This window comes from Balaenoptera acutorostrata, chromosome 14, assembly GCF_949987535.1.
Source record: "Balaenoptera acutorostrata chromosome 14, mBalAcu1.1, whole genome shotgun sequence".
NCBI classification, from domain to species: Eukaryota; Metazoa; Chordata; class Mammalia; order Artiodactyla; family Balaenopteridae; genus Balaenoptera; species Balaenoptera acutorostrata.
The window spans coordinates 63,242,920-63,269,969 of NC_080077.1; the positions used below are offsets into that span (position 1 = coordinate 63,242,920).

At 39.0% G+C, this 27,050-nt stretch overlaps 1 protein-coding gene across 2 annotated transcripts in view; it reads right to left on the minus strand.

The window, feature by feature from the left end:
- UFL1 (UFM1 specific ligase 1) overlaps positions 1-25,955 on the minus strand; it is a 65,794-nt gene extending 39,839 nt beyond the window's left edge. For both annotated transcript variants that reach the window (XR_009005202.1, XM_007169678.3), the window contains exons 1-6: positions 25,781-25,955; positions 24,478-24,623; positions 23,390-23,418; positions 4,150-4,247; positions 3,493-3,607; positions 1,219-1,349 (exon numbers count right to left, since the gene is read on the minus strand). Coding sequence is in view for 1 of the 2 variants with exons in the window: in XM_007169678.3 (XP_007169740.1) it covers positions 1,219-1,349; positions 3,493-3,607; positions 4,150-4,247; positions 23,390-23,418; positions 24,478-24,623; positions 25,781-25,857 (596 nt within the window). In the remaining variant the exon portion in view is untranslated. The remainder of the gene's footprint in view (positions 1-1,218; positions 1,350-3,492; positions 3,608-4,149; positions 4,248-23,389; positions 23,419-24,477; positions 24,624-25,780) is intronic.
- Positions 25,956-27,050: the final 1,095 nt, after the last annotated feature.

Here is a 27,050-nt window from a genome sequence, read left to right on the forward strand (position 1 = left end):
TACTGGTAATGGAAACACCAGTGGAAGAATAAATTCAGAAGAGGTGGAAAGTGGGACAGTAGTGAGTTATTTTAAAAATGCTGAATTTGAGGCACTTGTAATAAAACACTTCAACAGAGATGCTGTACAGATAGTATGAGTCTGAAACTTAGAAGAAAGGTAAAAGCATCTAGGCAGACAGTACAGGACTGAGAAGAAAAGATGGCCTGAAACAAAACTTTCAAGGCTCGTGAAAGGAGGAAGAGCCAGAAAAGGTACAGCCTAATAAGGTACAGCCAAAAGAGGTAAAAAGAAACCAGGAAAGTATAGTGTTAAAAAAAAAAAAAAAGAGAGAGATGAGAACATTTCAAGAAGGAAGCCGTAATTGGGGTTAAATGGTGCTATAAAGTAAAACAAGGACAGGAAATACCCATTAGATTTAATGATACTGACATCATTGCTATGTAAGTTGTAGAAGCCAGACGGGTGAGTTGAGAAGTTACTGAAGGTAAGAAAACTGAGACAGTAACTGCAGACATCAATTCGAGAAGTTTCACTTTAAGGAAAGGAATAAACAAGATGGTAAAGGGAGTGGAATATGGGGTTGAGAGAGGTTTGACTGTTTTAAAATGGAGAAATCTGGACATTTAAATGCTGGTGGGACCAAAAAACCACTGAGATAAACTAAATGACACAGGAGAAAAGAGAGAATTGAGAATGTAGGTTTTCTTAATTCCACACTGGAGTTTGTTACACAGGCCCCAAACATTAAGTTCAAGTGATTTTGAAAGTAAAATTGTTATTCATTAGAATTCTAGAATGTTTAGTAAAAAAAAAAAGTTCTAAAGTCATCCAGCCCCATCTGCGGCCCAAAGAAGTTAGGTGTGACTGACTTACCTACTGAAGGTCCCAAGGTTACTATGTGATAGGGCTATGACCCAAGGACTTCTGACTGCATACTCTTTCCACGATCCCAGGGTGACTTTATATATGATCTGGGTGTTCTGCAGAAGTACATCTGGGGTCATAAGGATGGTGAAGGTAGGCGAGTAAAGGAGATGTGGGTTGGAGAGAGGGTGGCTACATTCTAGGGCTCTGGAACCCCCATTCCTATTTCACAGAAGCTGCCCTCTGTCTATTTAACAAACTAGGGTCCTGAATGAGATTCTGCTTTAAAAAAAAAAAAGCAAACAATAATCAAACAAATGTAAAAATATACATAATTTAAAATATGCTTACCGGGTAATAGCACTGAACAACCCACGGATGCGTGCTTTATGTCTAGCTACAAAAGCTTCAGTAAATATTACTCCTCTGTTATCAAGATCAATGTGTCCGTTAATAATTCTACCTAGTCGCTGAGTTAGTGCCTGAGGGTAAAGATGGATGAAAATTCTTATTAATTTGAAAGAACAAAATTACACATTTACATTTGTACAGTCTTACTAGAGTCATGTTGCATGCTGATGCTGTATTAATCATATGATTGAATAATTTCAGCAAGCATGAATTAACAAGATATATAAGGTAAAATGAAGACTTAGGATCTAGGAAACTTCATAATCTTATGGCAGAGACAAGAATCGAATGAATCAAATAGCTGAATGTTAAAAGGCTCAGCTACTTGCTAAAATAAGGCCTATTTCTACAGTAAAATAAAAGAGATTGATTAACCAATTTTCTAGATATAGGCAGTCTGACACATAGACAGCCAAGACATATACATGGGTCTTGGAGAGGATCCTATATGGAGCCTCTAACACTAACAGAGAGAAATAAATGTTATTCCAAGATTCTGCGACCTAGGGAAACATAAGACCTGAACAGTTATCTTCTGTGATGCAAATATTAACAAACTGTGTCCAGAAATCTATACTGACAGACAACCTGATTTCTTGGTAATCTCAAGAGAGTATTTTTCCACAGCTACACTATGACTGGGATCAGGTACATATAAAATGAGCCTGGACATATTTGCCTTCCCAGGACAAGTTAAATCTACTCAAGTCAGCTTGGCTGGTATTTATGGTACAGAAAAATGCTTTCCAAACAACTTCTCAATGAGCTTTTAGAATACTGCCTGTGATACTGAGAAAAATTAAAACTGAAAAATATTAAGAAACTATATATATTTCTAAAATGTATCAGTAGCACAATTTTATAAGAAATCATTTGAATCTGTTCTGATACTTTTATTTAAAAGTGTCTAAAAATTTTTTTTTTTACCTTCTGTGATTTACATATATTTGCCAATTTTATCTTCTGTGATTTACATACATTTGCCGATTTTATCTTCTGTGATTTACATACATTTGCTCAGGAGCTTAGGCTCCTGAAATGCTTTGTAAAACAGATCTATGCCCTAAACGGTATTTTAGATGCAATTAGGAGAAATCACTCAGCTAAAATGAGTGAGTAAATCGGTTGTATTATAAATTAATCTCATGCAATTATGGTTTGGTAAGTTAAAGTATAAAGAGATTTGGCTTTTCCCTTATTTGTTGCAGTAAATACAAAACAAAACCATCATTTATTGAGTACTTCCACTGTGCCAGCCATTTCAGTAGATATATCATGAATATAACCTCATTGAGGTCTATGAAAGAGACAATTATTCCCATTTTCAGATATGTAACTGGAAGCACAAAAGACATGAAATAATTTTCCTGACACTGAATAACTAAGCAGTGGCATAGACAGAATTCAAATCAAGGTCTGTTTAACTCCAAAGCCCATGCACTTTCCACTGTACCAAATGGACTTCTATAATTCGAAAATGTCAAACCACTTTAAGAAAAAAGAAACAACAAACAGGGAACTAGCCTCTATTTTCAGGTAGCATTGTTATTACACTATAAATCAAGATATCTGATTTGAGTATTGACACAAGTACCAAAAATTAAGAGAATATAAGTGATTCCTTGGTTCTTCTTCCTGTCACACTGACAGTTTAAAGGAGGAAAAAAGGTGACATCAAAAGATGTTGGTACTACTTACATTTTGGGCAAGAAAATTCTTTGTTGGGAAGGGATGTTCTGTGCACTGCAGGATGTTTAGCATCAGCCTTGACCTTTACCACACAGGATGCCAGTAGCACCCCTTCTAAATTATAGTCTTCATCAGTTATTTCTTAAAATATAACTAGGCAATCAGAACTGATGATTAAAGTTCTGGTTAAAGTTTCTAAAGTTCTAAAGTTTCTGTACAGCTGTTATCAGAACATTAAATAAACCTATACGCTTATGGTATACCTGCTACTGCATCAAAGCAGGCCTAGAACTTAAGTCTACTTAAGTTTAGGGTGTCTCTGGGTTCAGGAAGATTACAATCACTTCTAAACAATCTCATCAGAGCCATCAATGTTTAAGTATTCCCCAAATATATTGTTAGAACATCAGTAGTCAAACACTTGCAAAAAATCAATTAATGGTAAGAAGGTCTAGTTTCTTCCCTCCCATTAAAATTCTTTTATTTATCTGAAAAGACATATTAAGAGTATTAAGAAAAAAATACCTGTGTCAGAAAGTTTCCAGGAAGATCATAGGTTTTACACAGTTCGGATATCGTTACCTGACCACTTTCCTGTAATTTATCATTTACCTCTTCTGCTAACTGATCCAAATAGTTCCTAATAGTTTAAAAAAAAAAAAAGGAAAAACCCAATTAGGAATAATAATTTTCCTCTATCTATTATGTTTAATTCCTGTTGCAATAAGGTATGCCCCCAAAGTAATGAATATGGTATGTTTAGGTAAACACCATTCATTACTCATATTCTGAAAATTATTTTCTTACCAATGTAACTAAATGTAAGGTTAATCAAATAATAAATGCTGAAACTGTTTTCAACAATTAAAATTCTGCAATCATTTTCATTAATATTTTTGGAACAATTCTGCTTTCAGAGTTAAACTCATACAGGAAAGATGATAAAAATTATGTTTTGTGTCGCTTTAAAACAATAGAAAAAAATAAAAGTTTATATTATTTCCAAGTACTCCACACAATTAAGCACTTACTTTTTAAGTACAATGATCCTTACAATGAAAATCAGCACTAAAAGAGTTCTAAACAAAATGCTGAAATGGCCACAACTGTTCTAAATTTAGGTATAAATTTACTTACAAAAAAAAAAGAAAACAAAATAGTGTTCTTAAATATCGTACTTACTCATCTATCAGTTGTCCCAACACTAGCTGAACATGTTTTTCGGATTTAACAATGTCACTAATTCTGTTTTCAATATGAGTCAGATCCACATTAATCGCCTGGAAAATAAGTACAAATTTTATTAGTGATAAGTTCATACTGTTTAAGTTTGAAATTACATATTTAGAACTTAAAAAAAAAAACTTACTTACCCTTAGGTGAATTTCAAATTGATTTGAAATATTATAAAAAGTCTCAAATAGAAAATTAGAGGCTTGTTGCTTATTTACTTTCACTTCTGAACAAGTACATTTTCACTTGCTAAGAAAGTTCATATTAAGAAGTTACACCATTTCAGGGGTCTTTTATCCTCCAGAGCCCCTCCTGGAGCCCGGGGAGTCTGGTGGGGCACAACAGGCAAGTCCCAACCCGCCAGAGATCACGCAGTGAGGTGGTGAGTCTGTGACCCAAACCGCCCATTGCCTCGGAGCAGTTGCCAGACTGCCGCCCCACAGGCAGCCACTTGGCCCAAGGATCAACCCAGCCCTGGTTCTCTCGCTCAGGAGAGGCTTTGCAGGCCAGAATTCAGGGGATCAAGCTGGCCCATGCATCTCAGCCCCTGCTGTGGTTCTCAGGCTTGCTAAGATGTCAGCCAAACCTGCTGTCAGCTTCGTGAACAAGGCTTCTCGGCAGATCCCGGCTGGTGGTTCTGAGGTAGGAGGTAGATGGGCCCCTGGGCTGAACAGCTAGAGTTTGTCAGGCAGAGTAAATTGGAGCTTTGTGTTCCCTAGACACTTCAAGGACAAAGCTAATGGCAGGAGCTGAGCTCTGCCAGAATAAAGAGATAAGATGACCACATCTATCACTCCTGAGGTCAAGGAGACCTCCCTGACTGCACATGTGCAGAAAGACTCCTCGGGGGTCAAAAAGGGAGGGGCGCTACCCCATAATAGGTGCTGTCAATGTCCCATAGGCTGCTGCGCTGGAATCCATCTTGGCAAAAAGATGCACACGCATATGGAGAAGCGTCCTGGGTCAGGTCAGAGGTTGGAAACGAAGCAAGATGACTGGCCAGAGAAAAACAAACATCTGGAAAAACTGCCTCCATGTAAGTGATTTAAATCACCTCTCTGGTGTGCTCCTCATTAGGGAGGATGCCTGCACTCTTCTCTGGGTGTGTATTTTTGCTTTGCTCTAAATAAACTGGTTCTTTGTTCTCTTTGCACATACTGTGCTTCCAATAAATCTTGTGCCTGCTTTACAATGTCTCTTTGTGGACTTCTTTCTCCCAAGAAGACAAGGACCAAGGTCCTCTCACCTGCCGACGTCATCTGGTGCCATGACTTGGACTGCTTCCAAGGTAATTGGCAGGTCTTGCTCAACTATGGCTAGAGACCTCTGCTTGCACTATCTTCCTTACCTTCTCCTTTGGCCTGCACCTTTCTTTCCTACTTTTCTTGCACATAAGGGTCTGTTTTTCACTACATATTTTCACACCCTCCTGGGAGAAGATCTTTTGCTTTTTATTTCTAAACTGCCAACGCTGTCTTTGTCAGGCTGAGTGCACAGGCTCCCTGAGGTCTTATCTTTGTTACAAAAAACACCAGGGCATATGACTTCGGAAATAATTATGTTTCCCATCTCCAATTCTTCCAAGAGTTCCTCCTTTTACCTCTCAGACACCCCCCCACCCCTCAAGCTTTGGCAGCCCTTACACTGCTATGGACAGCCTATTGGGCTGGCCAATTCCCAGCAGATCATGTCATAAATTTTACAAATGCTCAATCCCGAGGAGTACATTCCAATAGGAAATCTTGTTACAGGACATAGGGGAGATCTGATGTCTATAAAGCTTAAGGAAAAACCGGCAACCACTCTGCACTGGTTCAAATGTCCACCCCAGGTAAGAAGGGAGGGCACCCTGTGCAAGGAACCAAAGTTGACCAGAGATGTCTGGTTAGAAATCAGTGGGGGAGTAGAGGATGCTCCAAAGCCCATCAGCATTAAGATCGAAAGACATTCAGAGGACACTCTGAATCTCCTCCAGGTGCCTCCTAGTAATGTTTCCAGGATGCTGGACTTCATTTCTAGGAGCACTGTTCTTGGCTGCAGGTTATTCAACATGGGAGGATCTCCTTCTAAACCAAAAAAAGCACCCCTCAGAAATCCTCCCAGGGCACTAAGTTTTTCTTGTTCTTTCTGTCCACTTTTAGTCATAAACACCATGGAAGGTATCCCTGGGACAACAATGTACCAGCCAGTCTGCCTCTGTCATTAGGGCCAATTTGAGCACTCTTTGGTCTGAATTCTAGCTATGAAACTATGAATACAGAAGAAGATGTTGTTGTTTTTTTTTGACACTGTGTGGCCACAATACTCTTTAGACTCCAGAAAAAACTGGTTAAGATAAAACCCTTTTGAAATTGCAAAACTGGTTCTTTCTGCATATGCAATTAGAGAAAGCTAGCTTGTTAAAATACTTTTTTTTCAGAATTCTGACCCTGAGAGAACAAAAATATGCCTAGGAGAAAGCCTGAAGTTAACTCTTCTCATGTCCTTGAGAGACAAACACAGCCCACTTTGCCTGAGACTTCAGCCTTGGGTTAATTAGTAGAACTTCAAGCCAAGGGGAAAAAAAAGCAAAGAGGCATTTTAAACCTCAAGCAGAAACTGTGAGATCTCTGTCTGTCTGGATTTATGTATATCTCAGTATGTGTCTCTGTCTGTGGATAATATTGCTGAGGCTAATTCGTAAATGAACTCTATTTAATTGGCTGAAAGAAAAGTAAGTGCTTACAAATCAAACAATTCTATATACAAGAGAAACTAAGCTAAACAAATTTCAGGTTCACATGATCTGGGAAATATTCAGTATTGAATTGGTATCTGATATTAAAGTTAGTTTAAGTTTATTAATACAGACATGTCTTTAGAGTCATCAGTATTAAGTATAATACCTTTGTTGTACCTAGGTTTACTGAAAGTCATTAAGTTCACACTGTATCTGTTACAACATTTGTCAACAAGAGAATTAACTTGGTATGGGATAAAAGCTTTTGAGTAAACACTGTGGGAATAATTATGTTCTAGTTTTTCCAGATTTTTGGTACCTTGAAACTTTAGTTTTGCTAAATCAAGTCAAATGATAAAAAGTCATTAAACGTCTAAATCATTTTTAAGATAAAATACTAGAATATTGATCGCTGAACAAATCTAAATTCACCTACTTTTGTCTTCTTGCAAGAGGGAAACTAAAGATGTTTGGGTTTATTAGACACATGCCTTGCACTACATTGAGAAAAGAAATTGTGCTTTGGGAAAATGCATGTTTTTAGAGGTTATGGAATATATTGTTTGCTAATCAGGAAATGCCAATACGACAAACAGTTCACAATTGCTTTCTTCTTGGTTTTCACTAGAGGTTAAGGTTTTTAAGGATTAACAAGTATAATACGTAATTAAAGCTACTAAAATGATAAGGGAAGCATTTCAATGTGTGAAGCAAGTAGAATATATGTTGTCAGTGATAGAAGATATGAAGACTGGATTTAGTTCTCTCTCTGTTAAGAGAACAAAGTTTTCTTGGAATGCTGCTTTTGATAACAGACTGTGTGAATTTCTTTGCCTTTAGGTGATCTGTATTTGCTTTTGAAATCTTTTGTTACTTTGGTTGAGTAAGTAAGTATTATTTCACAATGATCTATGATTCTATTTGACTAAGTGTTTTAAAACTTTTTGATATTTTTTAACAAACTTCCCAAGTGTCAAATTCTAATTAAAGTTCTTCTGACCTCCAGCTAACTTCAAGGCACTTCAGAGGGCCCCTGAGGCATTTCAGAAAAATATTACACTAACTGGGATTATTTGACAGATTAAATTACAGGAGGAACACTGTCAAATAAAAGGTAACAACGACAGAATCTGTAAAGATCATGACACATGTAGATAAAGTTCACTCTGCTTCTACAAAGATTAACCCCTGACTGTCAGACTCCGCCATCCTGATGTCCTTGTAACATGGCAATGGTCTATTCCTAAATCAGGGAATTTAAAATGGGTAAACAATAGCTGTAAATTAAACAGTCAGGGCTATGGGAAATCCAAGGTGGCCACCTGGCTTTTCCCAGCTCCCTGGCAAACTCCATTTCTACTTGATGGGTTAAAGCCTTCCCTGGCTGCAGGGCTGATGCCCTCACAATGAAAAGGAAATGGTTAAAGAATGTGTTTTCCACTTGGGGTATACTTTCTTCAACCTCCAGTGATCGAGGCACCCACTTCAACGGACAAATCATACAAGCCTTAACACAAACTTCTTGAAATTATCACTGTAACTATCATCTTCAATCATCAGGCAAGGTCAACAAAACTAATGGAAAAAGTGGACTCAAACAGAACAAAAATTAATTACATGGGATTAAATGAACTGGTAAATATGATTAATTTTTATGACTTTGACATATTACTGACTTCTAATCTTTGTTTTTCAGATACAGAAAAGCCCTTCTCCTCAAGCTACTTATGGCTTACAACAATTTGGTAATTTACACCTGAGGATAAAATTAAAACATTTTTCTCTTTGCCTGGTCCCTCCAGAAATTGGAGACCCTTGGGTTATGAACAGCCTTATCAGGTAAATAAAAAAGACTGCCTCCTGACATGTACAGGAATCTCAAAATATTTTAGGGACCTCTAGAAGACAGAAATCCACCTAAGCAAAATCTGATGGCTGGCCTTTGGCATGGCTTTCTTGGCCTTGAGAGGCCTTTTGGGAATTTAGTCTGAGACTCCTTCTGAGGAGTTACACCAGAGTCAGTATGGAGGAGCCTATGTGGTCAATGGACCAAACTTATTTTGAAAACAAATTGTTCTTGGCTGTGTTTGGTGGAAATGAGGGCAATTTTAGAAAAAGGATTGTTTCACTAAATATTAAATTCTAGTTTTGTTAATTAAGGCCTGTGTCTACTAAGACTCACTTCCCAGATAGTTCCTCACTGTTAACATTATACTGTTACAAAATTTAATTAAATTATTAAAGGGACATTCTAAGTTTCTTTCTGAAGCCTAACTTCATAATCAACCTTTGGATAAAGATCACATACTCCATGATCTACAACCTGAAGATTAACACCAGGCTATGATCATTTAAGTTTAAAGGAACAATTAGACTATACTAAGGATAACCAGCCTAGTAACATTAGGAAATTAAGCTGAATGTCTTATGGACAATGCCAATGTATATAATTTCCCTTAAAGATAAGTGGTACAAAACAGACTAAGACAGACAACTTGAGGATATACTAGGCTGCACCTAATGTAAGTTCTTGACTTAAACCCTTACTTCTGACCTTACTAATACTGCTAGCTATATTATTTTTTATTGCCTGTTTTACAAAATTGTTATTTCTTACATTACCAAATGTGTGACTGATCTCTGATAAAATGATGATATATAGTCTCATACGAAATCAATGACTGTTAACAGTGTAACTCTAGATATGGGAGGAAGCAACAAGAGGGAATATTTTCCTGGATCATAAGAGACTAGTAAGACAGGTGGTCCAGAGACTTTTGGCTACTGATAACAAGGCCTGGTCCAGTAATAAATAGCACAGTGAGTGACCTGTCAGCAAACTCTTCACCAGACCTGGGAATGAACATTCCTAGCGCCATGGGACAAAATGGTCATAAAATGCCGCCCAAACCATGTTCAAATTTATGATTATAAAGGGCCCTGCCAACTGGAAACTGGCACTCTCCATCTACCTCTACAAGGATTAAATCATGAGCTGCTTCAGCTGCTGACCTTCAACATCCCATGAAAAGAGTTCGGGATGGAAATCAGAAATGAGGCACTCTGTGCTCTGGGAAAAAGTGACAGAACAGGCCTTCAGATAGTTAGATATTTTCAGGTAAGGATTTTTTTGATCCCAAATTCTTGCCTCTTCTCATACCTAGAAAAACACTAAAATCATTAACAGTGACATCTGCTTTGGCTATTAAGGGAAAAATTACAATTAAAAGTCAAAATGAAGGAGCTGTGGTTCAGCCATGCAAGGTAATACTAGCTGACACTACGGGCGTGATTTCAGAAAAGACCTTGTATTGCTGAGAACTTAAGTTTTATGAGCTTATGACTTGACGCCACCAGCTGTTCTCAGGACAATACCAGCTGACAGCTGGTAGCTACAACCTTACATTTTCAAGGTCTCCTTTTGTAACTACTACATTTTTAAATAATAAAATTGCTTTAGATCATACATTAACAGAAAGAAGGGGCATGTGTAGTGACCAATAGCTCCCGTTATTTATGTGTTAATACCACATCAAAGGTTAAAACCTACTTAGATAAAACTAGACAACTGGCTACCTGGCTACAAGTCTCCCCGAAGCACCAGGTCCATATTGGGTCTCAGGCTTATTCTCCTGGGAAAAAAAAATGAGATCTGTTTTGTCTATTAATGTGCAGGTTGTCAATCCTCCAGCTGCTTCTAACTGGGGGCTGTAACACCTACAACAATCACACTGGGTTAATAGAAAAGGACATCAAAAATATATGACCAGGCCACATGGTTCCATTCTTTGAACAGGATAAGCCAAGCACTGACCCTATCTGGACCAGTATCAAAACTGTTACCAAATGTAACCTGGTTCTTACTCCTGCTTGGGCCTCTGGTTACAATAATTCTTTTACTGATCTTTGGCCCTTGCCTTCTTTTAACCTACTTGTTCAGTTTGTTCTCTCTAGGATGCAACAGTTTCCCAGACAATATGACGGTCATCCAGAGATTCCAGCCATTCCTTGAAACGATCTTGCCAGAATAATAACAGAAGTCACCCTGGGGCCCCTTAATGAGACCTGGTGAGGGCTCCATGACCCCAGCTAGGTAGGGTCTAGGAGCCCCTTGCCAGCCTGAAGAATCTATAGAGGAAAGACTGTTGCTGTTCATCCTCCCAATAAAGATTTCTTGGGGTTCACGTCTCTCAGGGGGATTTGAGGTAGAAGGTAGACAGGCCCCTGGGCTGAACAGCTAGAGTTTGTCAGGCAGAGTAACTGGAGGTTTGTATGCCCTAGACACTTCAAGGACAAAGTTAATGGCAGGAGCTGAGCTCTGCTGAAGTAAATAGATGACTGTATCTATCACTCCTGAGGTCAAGGAAACCTCCCTGACTGCACATGTGCAGAAAGACTCTCCTTGGGGGTCAAAAAGGAAGGGGCACTACCGCATAAAAGGTGCTGTCAATCTTCCATAGGCCTCTGTGCTGGAATCCACCTTGGCAAAAAGATGCACACGCATATCAGGAAGGGCCCTGGGTCTGGTCAGAGGTGGGAAACGAAGCGAGATGACTGACCAAAGGAAAACAAAGGCCCGGAAAAACTGTCTCCATATAAGTGATTTAAATCACCTCTCTGGTGTGCTCCTCATCAAGGAGAACGTCCACACTCTTCTCTGGGCATGTATTTCTGCTTTGCTCTAAATAAATTGCTTCTTTCTTCTCTTTGCACATACTGTGCTTCTGATAAATTCTGTGCCTGCTTTACAGTGGAATTCTTTCTCCAAAGAAGACAAGGACCAAGGTCCTCTAACCTAATGACATCAGTTCTGCTCATTTTTGGAAGGCAGGAAAACAAGGTGGTAGAGTTGAAGGACGTGAGCTCACCTCCTCTCAAGAAAACACCAAAATCACAACTAACTGCTGAACGACTATCAACAAAAAAGACTGGAACCTATCAAAAAGGATATTCCACATCCAAAGACAAAGAAGGAGCCACAAGGAGATGACAGGAGGGGCGCTTTCTCAATATAATCAAACCCCGTACCCGCCAGGTGGATAATCCACAAACTGGATCCTCTGTTACAGAGTTTCTCCCACAGAAGTGAGAGTTCTGATCACCATGTCAGGCTCCCCAGCCTAGGGGTCTGGCATCGGCAGGAAGAGCCCCCAGAGCATTTGGCTTTGAAGGCCAGTGGGCTTGCGTGCAGGAGCTCCACAGGACTAGAGGAAATAGAGACTCCACACTTGGAAGGCACACACAAGGTTTCATATGCACTGGGACCCAGAGCAAAGCAGTGACTGCACAGTAGCCTGGGCCAGACCTACCTGAGGGTCCTAGAGGGTCTCCTAGGAAGGTGGGGGTCTGCTGTGGCCCACTGCGGGGGCAAGGACACTGGTGGCAGAGGCCCCAGGGAATACTCCTCCACGTGAGTTCTTTGGAGGTTGCCATTTTGGCACCAAGATCTGGCCCCACCCAACAGCCTGCAGGCTCCAGTGTTGGGACACCTCAGGCCAAACAACCAACAGGGTGGGACCACACCCCATCCATCAACAGAAAGGCTACCTAACGTTGTCCTGAGCCCTCTAGACACACCCCTTGACATGGCCCTGTCCAGCAGAGGGGCAGGACCCAGCTCCACCCACCAGGGGGCAGGACCCAGTCCCTCCCACCAGGAAGACTGCAGAAGCCCCTGAACCAACCTCACCCACCAGGAGGCAAACACCAGAGCAAGGAGAACTACAATCCTGAAGCCTGTGGAATGGAAACCTCAAACACAGAAAGTTAAATAAAATGACATGGCAGAGAAATATGTTCCAGATAAAGGAATAAGGTAAAGCCCCAGAAGGACAACTAAGTGAAGTGGAAATGGGCAATCTGCCTGAAAAAGAATTCAGAATAATGATAGCAAAGATGATCCAAGATCTTGGAAAAAGAATGAAGGCACAGACTGAGAAGATACAAGAAATGTTAAACAAGAGCTAGAAGATTTAAAGAACAAACAGAGATGAACAATACAATAACTGTGATGAAGAATACACTAGAAGGAATCAACAGCAGAATAAATAAGGCAGAAGAACACATAAGAGAGCTGGAAGACAGATTGGTGGAAAACACTGCCGCGGAACAGAATAAAGAAAAAAGAATGAAAAGAAATGAGGACAACCTAAGACACCTCTGGGACAACGTTAAATGTGCCAACATTCACATTATAGGGGTCCCAGAAGGAGGAGAGAGAGAAAGGGCATGAGAAAATATTTGAAGCGGTAACAGCCAAAAACTTCCCTAACACGAGAAAGGAAACACTCACTCAAGACCAGGAAGCACAGAGTTCCTTACAGGATAAACCCAAGGAGGAACAAACCAAGACACATACTTATCAAACCGACAAAAATCAAAGACAAAGAGAAAATATTAAAAGAAACAAGGGAAAAGAAACAAATAACATACAAGGGAATCCCCATAAGGATATCAGCTGATTTTTCAGCAGAAACTATGCAAGACAGAAGGGAGTACCACAATATATTTAAAGTGATGAACGGGAAAAATCCTCCAAGCGGGAATACTCTACCCAGCAAGGCTCTCATTCAGATTCGATGGAGAAATCAAGCTTTACAGACAAGCAAAAGCTAAGCAAATTCACCAGACCAGCTTTGCAACCAATGCTAAAGGAACTTCTCTAGGTGGAAAGAGAAATCCAGAACTAGAAACAAGAAAACTAAGAATGGAAAAGCTCACCAGCAAAGGCAAACATACAGTAAAGGTAGGAAATCATCCACACACAAATATGATATCAAAACCAGCAATCTTGAGAAAAAGAGAGTACAAATGCAGGACATTGGAAATGCATTTGAAATTAAAACACCAGCAACTTAAAACAATCTTGTATATATAAACACTGCTGTATCAAAACCTCATGGTAACAGCAAACCAAAAATCTACGATACACACTCAAAAAAGAGAAAGCAATCCAAATACAACACTAAAGATAGTCACCAAATCACAAGAGAACAGAAGAGGAAGGGAAGAAAAAAGACCTACAAAAACAAATCCAAAACAATTAACAAAATGGCAATAAGACATACATATCAATAATTACCTTAAATGTGAATGGATTAAATGATCCAACCAAAAGATTGGTTGAATGAGTACAAAAACAAGACCCATATATATGCTGTCTACAAGAGACCCACTTCAGAGCTACGGACACACAGAGACTGAAAGTGAGGGGATGGAAAAAGGTATGCCATGCAAATGGAAATCAAAAGAGAGCTGGAGTAGCAATACTCATATGAGACAAAAGAGACTTTAAAATAAAGACTGTTATAAGAGACACAGAAGGACACTACATAATGATCACAGGATTAATCTAAAAAGAAAATACAACAATTATAAATATATATGCACACAACACAAGAGCACCTCAACATAAAAGGCAAATGCTAACAGACATAAAAGGAGAAATCAACAGTAACACAATGAAAGTGGGGGACTTTAACACCCCACTTACATAAATGGACAGATTATCCAGACAGAAAATCAATAAGGAAACACAGGCCTTAAATGACACATTAGAGCCGATGGACTTAATTGATATCTATAGGACATGCCACCCAAAAGCAGCAGATTACACTTTCTTCTCAAGTGCACATGGAACATTCTCCAGGATAGATCACATCGTGGGCCACAAATCAAGCCTCAGTAAATTGAAGAAAACCGAAATCATATCACGCATCTTTTCCAACCACAATGCTATGAGATTAGAAATCAATTACAGGAAAAAACCTATAATAAACAAAAACACATAGAGGCTAAACAATATGTTACTAAACAACCAATGGATCACTGAGGAAATCAAAAAATACCTAGAGACAAATGAAAATGAAAACACAACAATCCAAAACCTATGGGACACCGCAAGGGCAGTTCTAAGAGGGAAGTTTATAGCAATACATTCTTACCTCAGGAAACAAGAAAAATCTCAAATAAACAACCTAACCTTACACCTAAAGCAACTAGAAAAAGGACAAACAAAACCTATAGTAGAAGGAAAGAAATCATAAAGATCAAAGCAGAAATAAATGAAATAGAGACGAAGAAAACAATAGCAAAGAACAATGAAACTAAAACCTGGTTCTTTGAAAAGATAAACAAAATTGATAAGCCTTTAGCTAGACTCATCAAGAAAAAAAGGGAGAAGGCTCAAATCAATAAAATTAGAAATGAAAAAGGAGAAGTTACAACAGACATCACAGAAATACGAAGGATCGTGAGAGACTACTACAAGCAACTATATGTCAATAAAATGGACAACATAGAAGAAATGGACAAATTTTTGGAAAGGTACAATCTTTCAATACTGAACCAGGAAGAAACAGAAAATATGAACAGACCACTCACAAGTACTGAAGTTGAAACTGTGATTAAAAAACTTCCAACAAACAGAAGTCCAGGACCAGATGGCTTCACAGGCAAATTCTATCAAACATTTAGAGAAAAGTCAACACCTATCCTTTTGAAACTCTTCCAAAAAACTACAGAGGAAGGAACACTACCAAACTCATTCTGTGAGGCCACCTTCACCCTGATACCAAAACCAGACAAAGATATCACAAAAAAAGAAAATTACAGGCCAATATCATTGATGAACATAGACACACACAAAAGTCCTCAACAAAATACCAGCAAACGAATCCAACAACACATTAGAAGGATCATACACCATAATCAAGTGGGATTTATCCCAGGGATGCAAGAATTTTTAAATATGCGCAAATCAATCAGTGTGATACACCATATCACAAAACTGAAGAATAAAAACCATATGATAATCTCAATAGATGCAGAAAAAGTTTCTGAAAAAATTCAACACCCATTTATGATAAAAACTCTCCAGAAAGTTGGGCATAGAGGGAACACACCTCAACATAATAAAGGCCATATATATGACAAACCTACAGCTAGCATCATACTCAATGGGGAAAAGCTGAAAGCATTTCCTCTGAGATCAGAAACAAGATAAGGATGTCCACTCTCACCACTTTTATTCAACATAGTTTTGGAAGTCCTAGCCATGGCAACCAGAGAAAAAAAAGAAATAAAAGGAATCCAAATTGGAAAGGAAGTAAAACTGTCACTGTTCACGATGACATGACACTATACACAGAAAATCCTAAAGATTCTACCAGATAAGTAAAACTCATCAAGGAAATTGGTAAAGTTGCAGATACAAAATTAACATACAGAAATCTCTTGTTTTTCTATACACTGACAATGAAAGATCAGAACGAAAAATTAAGGATACAATCCCATTTACCACTGCATCAAAAAGAATAAAATACCTAGGAATAAACCTACCTAAGGAGGCAAAAGACCCGTACTCTGAAAACTGTAAGATACTGATAAAAGAAACCAAAGATGACGCAAACAGATGGAAATATATATCATGCTCTTGGATTGGACGAATCAGTATCATCAAAATGACTATACTACCCAAGGCAATCTACAAATGCAATGCAATTCCTATCAAATTACCAATGGCATTTTTCACAAAACTAGAACAAAAAGTTTTACAATTTGTATGGAAATACAAAAGACTCCGAACAGCCAAAGCAATACAGAGAAAGAAAAGCAGAGCTGGAGGCATCAGGCTCCCTGACTTCAGACTACACTACAGGTTACAGTCATCAAAAAAGTATGGCGAGAGAGGAACCAAGATGGCGGAGTAGAAGGATGTGCTCTCACTCCCTCTTGCGAGACCACCAGAATCACAACTAGCTGCTGGACAATCATCGACAGGAAGACACTGGAACTCACCAAAAAAGATACCCCACATCCAAAGACAAAGGAGAAGCCACAATGAGACGACAGGAGGGGCGCAATCAGAGTAAAATCAAATCCCATAACTGCTGGGTGGGTGACTCACAGACTGGCGAACACTTATACCACAGAAGTCCACCCACTGGAATGAAGGTTCTGAGCCCCATGTCAGGCTTCCCAACCTGGGGGTCCAGCAACGGGAGGAGGAATTCATAGAGAATCAGACTTTGAAGCCTAGTGGGAATTGATTGCAGGACTTAGACAGGACTGGGGGAAACAGAGACCCCACTCTTGGAGGGCACACACAAAACAGTGTGTGCGTTGGGACCCAGGGGAAGGACCAGTGACCCCAGGGGAGACTGAACCAGACCTACCTGCTAGTGTTGGAAGGTCTCCTGCAGAGGCAGGGGTGGCTGTGTTTCACCGTGCGGACAAGGACAATGGCAGCAGAAGTTCTGGGAAGTACTCCTTGGTGTGAGCCCTCCCAGAGTCTGCCATTAGCCCCAACACTGGAGCCCAGGTAGGCTCCAGTGTTGGGTTGCCTCAGGCAAAACAACCAACAGGGAGGGAACCCAGCCCCACCCATCAACAGTCAAGTGGATTAAAGTTTTACTGAGCTCTGACCACCACAGCAACAGTCAGCTCTACCCACCACCAGAGCCTCCCATCAAGCCTCTTAGATAGCCTCAACCACCAAAGGGCAGACAACAGAAGCAAGAAAAACTACAATCCTGCAGCCTGTGGACCAAAAACCACAGTTACAGAAAGATAGAGAAGATGAAAAGGCAGAGGGCTATGTACCAGATGAAGGAACAAGGAAAAAACCCCAGAAAAACAACTAAATGAAGTGGAGATAGGCAACCTTCCAGAAAAAGAATTCAGAATAATGATAGTGAAGATGATCCAGGACCTTGGAATAAGAATGGAGGCAAAGATTGAGAAGATGCAAGAAATGATTAATAAAGACCTAGAAGAATTAAAGAACAAACAAACAGAGATGACCAATACAATAACTGAAATGAAAACTACACTAGAAGGAATCAATAGCAGAATAACTGAGGCAGAAGAACGGATAAGTGACCTGGAAGACAGAATGGTGGAATTCACTGCTGCGGAACAGACTAAAGAAAAAAGAATGAAAAGAAATGAAGACAGCCTAAGAGACCTCTGGGACAACATTAAACGCAACAACATTCGCATTATAGGGGTCCCAGAAGGAGAAGAGAGAGAGAAAGGACCGAGAAAATATCTGAAGAGATTATAGTCGAAAACTTCCCTAACATGGGAAAGGAAATAGCCACCCAAGTCCAGGAAGCACAGAGAGTCCCATACAGGATAAACCCAAGGAGAAACACGCCGAGACACATAGTAATCAAAGTGGCAAAAATTAAAGACAAAGAAAAATTACTGAAAGCAGCAAGGGAAAAACGACAAATAACATACAAGGGAACTCCCATAAGGTTAACAGTTGATTTCTCAGCAGAAACTATGCAAGCCAGAAGGGAGTGGCATGATATACTTAAAGTGATGAAAGGGAAGAACCTACAGCCAAGATTACTCTACCCGGCAAGGATCTCATTTAGATTTGATGGAGAAATCAAAAGCTTTACAGACAAGCAAAAGCTAAGAGAATTCAGCTCCACCAAACCAGCTCTACAACAAATGCTGAAGGAACTTCTCTAAGTGGGAAACACAAGAGAAGAAAAGGACCTACAGGGCTTCCCTGGTGGTGCAGTGGTTGAGAATCTGCCTGCCAATGCAGGGGACACGGGTTCGAGCCCTGGTCTGGGAAGATCCCACATGCTGCGGAGCAACTAGGCCCGTGAGCCACAATTGCTGAGCCTGCGCGTCTGGAGCTTGTGCTCCGCAACAAGAGAGGCCACGATAATGAGAGGCCTGCGCACTGTGATGAAGAGTGGCCCACACTTGCCACAACTAGAGAAAGCCCTCACACGGAAACAAAGACCCAACACAGCCATAAAAAAAAAATTAAAAAAAAAAAAAGAAAAGGACCAACAAAAACAAACCCAAAACAATTAAGAAAATGGTCATAGGAACATACATATCGATAATTACCTTAAACGTGAATGGATTAAATTCCCCAACCAAAAGACATAGACTGGCTGAATGGATACAAAAACAAGACCCATATATATGCTGTCTACAAGAGACCCACTTCAGACCTAGGGACACATACAGACTGAAAGTGAGGGGATGGAAAAAGATATTCCATGCAAATGGAAATCAAAAGAAAGCTGGAGTAGCTATACTCATATCAGATAAAATAGACTTTAAAATAAAGAATGTTACAAGAGACAAGGAAGGACACTACGTAATGATCCAGGGATCAATCCAAGAAGAAGATATAACAATTATAAATATATATGCACCCAACATAGGAGCACCTCAATACATAAGGCAACTGCTAACAGCTATAAAAGAGGAAATCAAAAGTAACACAATAATAGTGGGGGACTTTAACACCTCACTTACACCAATGGACAGATCATCCAAAATGAAAATAAATAAGGAAACAGAAGCTTTAAATGACACAATAGACCAGATAGATTTAATTGATATATATAGGACATTCCATCCAAAAACAGCAGATTACACTTTCTTCTCAAGTGCGCACGGAACATTCTCCAGGATAGATCACATCTTGGGTCACAAATCAAGCCTCAGTAAATTTAAGAAAATTGAAATCATATCAAGCATCTTTTCTGACCACAACGCTATGAGATTAGAAATGAACTACAGGGAAAAAAACGTAAAAAAGACAAACACATGGAGGCTAAACAATACGTTACTAAATAACCAAGAGATCACTGAAGAAATCAAACAGGAAATAAAAAAATACCTAGAGACAAATGACAATGAAAACACGACGACCCAAAACCTATGGGATGCAGCAAAAGCGGTTCTAAGAGGGAAGTTTATAGCTATACAAGCCTACCTAAAGAAACAAGAAAAATCTCAAGTAAACAATCTAACCTTACACCTAAAGAAACTAGAGAAAGAAGAACAAACAAAACCCAAAGTTAGCAGAAGGAAAGAAATCATAAAGATCAGAGCAGAAATAAATGAAATAGAAACAAAGAAAACAATAGCAAAGATCAATAAAACTAAAAGTTGGTTCTTTGAGAAGATAAACAAAATTGATAAGCCATTAGCCAGACTCATCAAGAAAAAGAGGGAGAGGACTCAAATCAATAAAATCAGAAATGAAAAAGGAGAAGTGACAACAGACACCGCAGAAATACAAAGCATCCTAAGAGACTACTACAAGCAACTTTATGCCAATAAAATGGACAACCTGGAAGAAATGGACAAATTCTTAGAAACGTATAACCTTCCAAGACTGAATCAGGAAGAAACAGAAAATATGAACAGGCCAATCACAAGTAATGAAATTGAAACTGTGATTAAAAATCTTCCAACAAACAAAAGTCCAGGACCAGATGGCTTCACAGGTGAATTCTATCAAACATTTAGAGAAGAGCTAACACCCATCCTTCTCAAACTCTTCCAAAAAATTGCAGAGGAAGGAACACTCCCAAACTCATTCTATGAGGCCACCATCACCCTGATACCAAAACCAGACAAAGATACTACAAAAAAAGAAGATTAGAGACCAATATCACTGATGAATATAGATGCAAAAATCCTCAACAAAATACTAGCAAACAGAATCCAACAACACATTAAAAGGATCATACACCACGATCAAGTGGGATTTATCCCAGGGATGCAAGGATTCTTCAATATACGCAAATCAATCAATGTGATACACCATATTAACAAATTGAAGAATAAAAACCATATGATCATCTCAATAGATGCAGAAAAAGCTTTTGACAAAATTCAACACCCATTTCTGATAAAAACTCTCCAGAAAGTGGGCATAGAGGGAACCTACCTCAACATAATAAAGGCCATATATGACAAACCCACAGCAAACATCATTCTCAATGGTGAAAAACTGAAAGCATTTCCTCTAAGATCAGGAACGAGACAAGGATGTCCACTCTCACCACTATTATTCAACATAGTTCTGGAAGTCCTAGCCACGGCAATCAGAGAAGAAAAAGAAATAAAAGGAATCCAAATTGGAAAAGAAGAAGTAAAACTGTCACTGTTTGCGGATGACATGATACTATACATAGAGAATCCTAAAACTGCCACCAGAAAACTGCTAGAGCTAATTAATGAATATGGTAAAGTTGCAGGATACAAAATTAATGCACAGAAATCTCTTGCACTCCTATACACTAATGATGAAAAATCTGAAAGAGAAATTTCACTCCCATTTACCATTGCAACAAAAAGAATAAAATACCTAGGAATAAACCTACCTAGGGAGACAAAAGACCTGTATGCAGAAAACTATAAGACACTGATGAAAGAAATTAAAGATGATACCAACAGATGGAGAGATATACCATGTTCTTGGATTGGAAGAATCAACATTGTGAAAATGAGTATACTACCCAAAGCAATCTACAGATTCAATGCAATCCCTATCAAATTACCAATGGCATTTTTTACGGAGCTAGAACAAATCATCTTAAAATTTGTATGGAGACACAAAAGACCCCGAATAGCCAAAGCAGTCTTGAGGCAAAAAAATGGAGCTGGAGGAATCAGACTCCCTGACTTCAGACTATACTACAAAGCTACAGTAATCAAGACAATATGGTACTGGCACAAAAACAGAAACATAGATCAATGGAACAAGATAGAAAGCCCAGAGATTAACCCACGCACCTATGGTCAACTAATCTATGACAAAGGAGGCAAAGATATACAATGGAGAAAAGACAGTCTCTTCAATAAGTGGTGCTGGGAAAACTGGACAGCTACATGTAAAAGAATGAAATTAGAATACTCCCTAACACCATACACAAAAATAAACTCAAAATGGATTAGAGACCTAAATATAAGACTGGACACTGTAAAACTCTTAGAGGAAAACATAGGAAGAACACTCTTTGACATCAATCACAGCAAGATCTTTTTTGATCCACCTCCTAGAGTAATGGAAATAAAAACAAAAATAAACAAGTGGGACCTAATGAAACTTCAAAGCTTTTGCACAGCAAAGGAAACCATAAACAAGACGAAAAGACAACCCTCAGAATGGGAGAAAATATTTGCAAATGAATCAACGGACAAAGGATTAATCTCCAAAATATATAAACAGCTCATGCAGCTCAATATCAAAGAAACAAACACCCCAATCCAAAAATGGGCAGAAGACCTAAATAGACATTTCTCCAAAGAAGACATACAGACGGCCACGAAGCACATGAAAAGATGCTCAACATCACTAATTATTAGAGAAATGCAAATCAAAACTACAATGAGGTATCACCTCACTCCTGTTAGAATGGGCATCATCAGAAAATCTACAAACAACAAATGCTGGAGAGGGTGTGGAGAAAAGGGAACCCTCTTGCACTGTTGGTGGGAATGTAAATTGATACAGCCACTATGGAGAACAGTATGGAGGTTCCTTAAAAAACTGAAAATAGAATTACCATATGACCCAGCAATCCCACTACTGGGCATATACCCAGAGAAAACCGTAATTCAAAAAGACACATGCACCCGAATGTTCACTGCAGCACTATTTACAATAGCCAGGTCATGGAAGCAACCTAAATGCCCATCAACAGAGGAATGGATAAAGAAGTTGTGGTACATATATACAATGGAATATTACTCAGCCATAAAAAGGAACGAAATTGAGTCATTTGTTGAGACGTGGATGGATCTAGAGACTGTCATACAGAGTGAAGTAAGTCAGAAAGAGAAAAACAAATATCGTATATTAACGCATGTATGTGGAACCTAGAAAAATGGTACAGATGAGCCAGTTTGCAGGGCAGAAGTTGAGACACAGATGTAGAGAATGGACATATGGACACCAAGGGGGGAAAACTGCGGTGAGGTGGGGATGGTGGTGTGCTGAATTGGGCGATTGGGATTGACATGTATACACTGATGTGTATAAAATTGATGCCTAATAAGAACCTGCAGTATAAAAAAACAAACAAAACAACTAATACTAAACTTTCATTGGGTTATTTGTATGGAAATATGTTAATATAAATGTTTCAGACATTACATGAAATTTCTAAAAATCTTATATTTGTATTTGTATGGAAATATGTATGGAAATATGTTAATATAAATGTTTCAGACATTACATGAAATTTCTAAAAATCTAAAAAAAAAAAAAAAAAGAAGTTGTACCATTTCACACAAAATTTGCCAGTTTCTTGTATATACTGTAGTGTACCTTACTGATGACATGTACACCTGTATTTTCTAAAAATATTTTCTACATTTCTTTTACTTCCACATATTAAAAACAAATAAACATGAAACTGGTGATTTTTCTCCCAAAATTACATAAATTTTGTAATTACATAAAATGACAACTATGAGTTTATTTCGTAAAGAATAAAGAATAAGCAAGTCAACTGAGAAAGAAGAACTTATTAAACTGATTCAATATATGTCAGTGAGGGTTATGTAATTATTTCTTCACAAACACAAAACACGATACCAGTACCAAGTGAATACTTAGGGCACTGAAAAAATTAATGATATAAAAAACACTTGAGGAATCAAAGTAAAAACTATTATAAAGTTGAAATTTACCTGTTGCAGATCAACAATGTTTACTCGACCTTTAAAGAAAAGACATTCATTTATTTTACATTATGTGTTAAGTACATACCAGCCAAAAACTGTAAATTCCAAAGATTTATGTTTTGGACCGTCAAGGTCCTCCTACAAAGGACACAGGGCCGCAGTAATTAATGTCTTCAAATGCAAACCATTAGCTGAATAAATTTTCATGACTTAAGGTACAGACAATAGTTTATTTTCAAAGTTCCATTTGTCATATCAGGCCAATTAGAGAATTAGCTGATACACGGGTTGGCCAGATATACAGGGGTTATTTACCTCCCTTTGCAATTTTATCTACTGTGACCAAAGAGATATAGACAACTAAATTCAGGTAAACTTTTTTCAATTATTTGAAACTGGTAGGTTACCACTTATTAGCTACAGAATATCTGTTAAGTATTCCAAATTATAGCTAATATTTTATTAGGACTATGCAGGAAGATAAAAAACAAACACCAAAAGTGTATCTAATGACATATAATGAGTTGTTTTCACAGATGCATCTAATCTAATCAAATAGTGTTCAAATTTGCTCAGTAATTGGTTCAAATTTCAAAAAGACAAAGGAAACAAAAACTTTTTGTATGCTTGTAATAGCATTTCCTACAAACAGATGTAGCACATTAAATTGTTTCCTAATTTGCAAATACTTAAAGTTTAAAAAAGAGCATGGTAGTACAACCTTGATTTTCAACACTCTATAATTTAAAATCTCTATTCCCTCTTCATAATTATCACCTGATAACAGGCAGCTAAGTATCCACCCCTGAGTCACCCAATAAATTCATCAACTGTGAAAAGAAACAGCTGATTAATTCACATACAGAACACATAACCCAAAATAATAAAAAATGCTATTTTTAAAGTGACAATATTTGACTTCATTTAAATTATACGATCATGTTTACCTAAACCTATTAAAAATATTAAGGCTGATTACCATATTAACAATTGAAAGGGTGTCTTATAACCTCCAAATCACTTATGATGTATAGTTTTAAGGGTTTTTCCCCCCTTCCAAAGACCCAGAAGAAAAAAACTAAGGAATTACTTACCACCTCGAACATGTAGCTCATCTCTCATTTCTTTACTAATTTGGGCTGGAGTAATATATTCCTTCCCATCAAGTGTGTGAACTACTTCTAGCTGTTTCTGAGCAATCAATTTATTCACAATCTCAATGCAATTCCGCTCTGACAACCTGAGGGAAACAAAAGTTAAGTTTTAAAAATGCATTTGATACATTCAGGGCATAATACGATTAAGAAAACGTATGAAAATGGGCTTTTAAAAAGGTTTGGGTAGTCATTAGGTTCTATATTACAAAATCTGTATCTTTTATTAGTATAATACTAATTCAATAAATTTAAAAAGTTCTAGGGAGTAAACAGGTTTACATGAACTTAAATCACGTAGTTCATTGTTAACAAATCTTTCTATTACAGATTTCAAGTTTGCTCTCTCTTTTAGGCCTGCTTCTAATCTTCAAATCTGAAAAATGAGGACATGTAATTTACATAAGAGAAAAAACTGCCCTACTTTTATTTCAATTTTCACTTTAGCTTCAGTTAAAAAAAAAAACCCAAATTTTCTTTTATTGAATGCATTATTGCCTCATTCATACAACTCATCTGTAGGCAGGAGATAGGAAAACACGTTAAGCGTCCTATTTTGCTCGCACTGATACAAAACACAGCATCAAGGGATTAAAGTCTTCAGCCCCAGAAGGAACAAGACAAGGAAGAGTCAACAGATAAAAAAGGGTTCTACTAGCTTTTTACTTGCTCAGTAATGGTAAAAAGCAGAGTTAGGGTGCTTTTCAGGACAGCCCCCCCCCCCCCACAAAGGTTAGTGGGTTTGTAGGCAATATCAGTGTCCGGAGTCCCTAAAAATGACAGATGAGACCCTGGCTCTGGCCTAGCACACCTGTTCTGGAGACTAAAAAGGCAAAATGTTTAAGGAGTCAACATAGTATTTGCAAAGTACTGTACTTCGGGGTTAGCGTCTCCTTTCAAGCTCTAAGTCAGGCAGTGTATAACAGGCAATGACTTGCTGACGGTTAAGGGTCAGAAGAACGTTCTTAAGACAGCTCCAAGTCACCAGCCCCAGCTGTCGTGGGGGGAGGCCGCGCCTGCACCTGGCTGGGGCTTAAAGGGTGGGGGGATGTTCTCGGTCTCCCCCCGCCGAGAATTATACTGGCAGCCGCAATCTAGGCTCTGGGAGCGGGGGAGGGGGCGGGAACGCTGACAGCGGCTGGGAAGGCCCGGGGTCCAAGGCCTGGGGTTTGCGGCCTCAGGTCTTGGCGTGGCCGCCCAGGGGCTATTTTGGACTCCACAATGGAGAGGGAGGGTCAGGCACCTCTGCGTGGCCTCTGCGAACTGCGCCCGCTGGAAGTCAGCCGCCAACCGCCTAATCTCTTCCCAAGCGTCCGCCATCTCGGCCCTACTCGCCAAGCAGCCGACCAACAGCAGACACGTCAGCCGAAAAGCCACGGGAGCCGAGGCGGAACGGGCCGCGCAAAGGGACAAGGGACTCCTCCCCGACGCAGCTACGAAACGCGTGCGGCCGGCGCAGGCGTGGGCGGGGCCCGAAGAGCCGCAGCCCCGCCCACCCCGCGCGGGAGGTTCGTCCTCGGCTATGGGAGCCCGGCGGGGACTTCTGAGAGCTAGGCTGCGAGGTCTCTGCTCGGCCGCGGATGGGTTGCAGGAAAGCCAAGTTAATAAAGTGTTACTTTCGGTCTTTGTTTGCATTATCCCTAATGTTTTGGAGCAGTGATAATCAAATTAACCACTCTTCTTTTTGTTTTCTGCCCTCCCTTTGGTTTATTTTTGGGACGGGGGCGGGGAGGAGATGTGCCCGGGCCTGCAGTTAGCATCCCCTCTTCTCTAGCTATTAACGAAGGGCAATCCCGTTTGTATAGGGAATCATGCTTATTTTTACTTGGGCTCAAAGCTTTGAACCTGTTGGATAATTACTTTTTTTTTTTTTGCACAAATATGAATAATTTGGGTACCATAAATGTTGGGAACTGCTTTCATGTAGTCTAGAGCCTTTCCGATTTCTCTTACGGGGAGGATTAGCTCCATCAAATAATGAAGAAATATAAACATAAGGTAGTAAATGTATATGGCTATGGATGGAATGGAAGAAACAAGGAGCATGTTTGTTTTGCTTTCCCCTACACTGAAATCAGTAAAAAGTAGATAGTTACTCTGGAGTACCTTTTCTTGATCCGTTTTACTTTTATACCTACTCTTCATTTTTAAAAAATGGATATACTATACATACATAATTCCTTTTAACTATATGCCCTATAGAGTTGGTGAAGGGGAGTTATTTCAGTTACTTTCCCATCTCAGTATCTCATTCTGGATCACTCAAAGCCAATGCCACAAATGTTCTTGTCTAGTAAAGTTCCCAGCTTTATGTAAAATGCAGAAAACAGTAATAAAACCTGTCACTAAGTACTGCCACCAAACAGGCAAACTGTTGGGCAATGTGGTTGCAAACTGAGAGGTGGAACACCGGACGTTAAAGAGGTAACTTGGAATAGAGTAGGTGATGTGGTCCCAAAGGGCATCAAGTTTCAGGACAAGCAGAAACATTCATTCATGTAACAAATACTTAT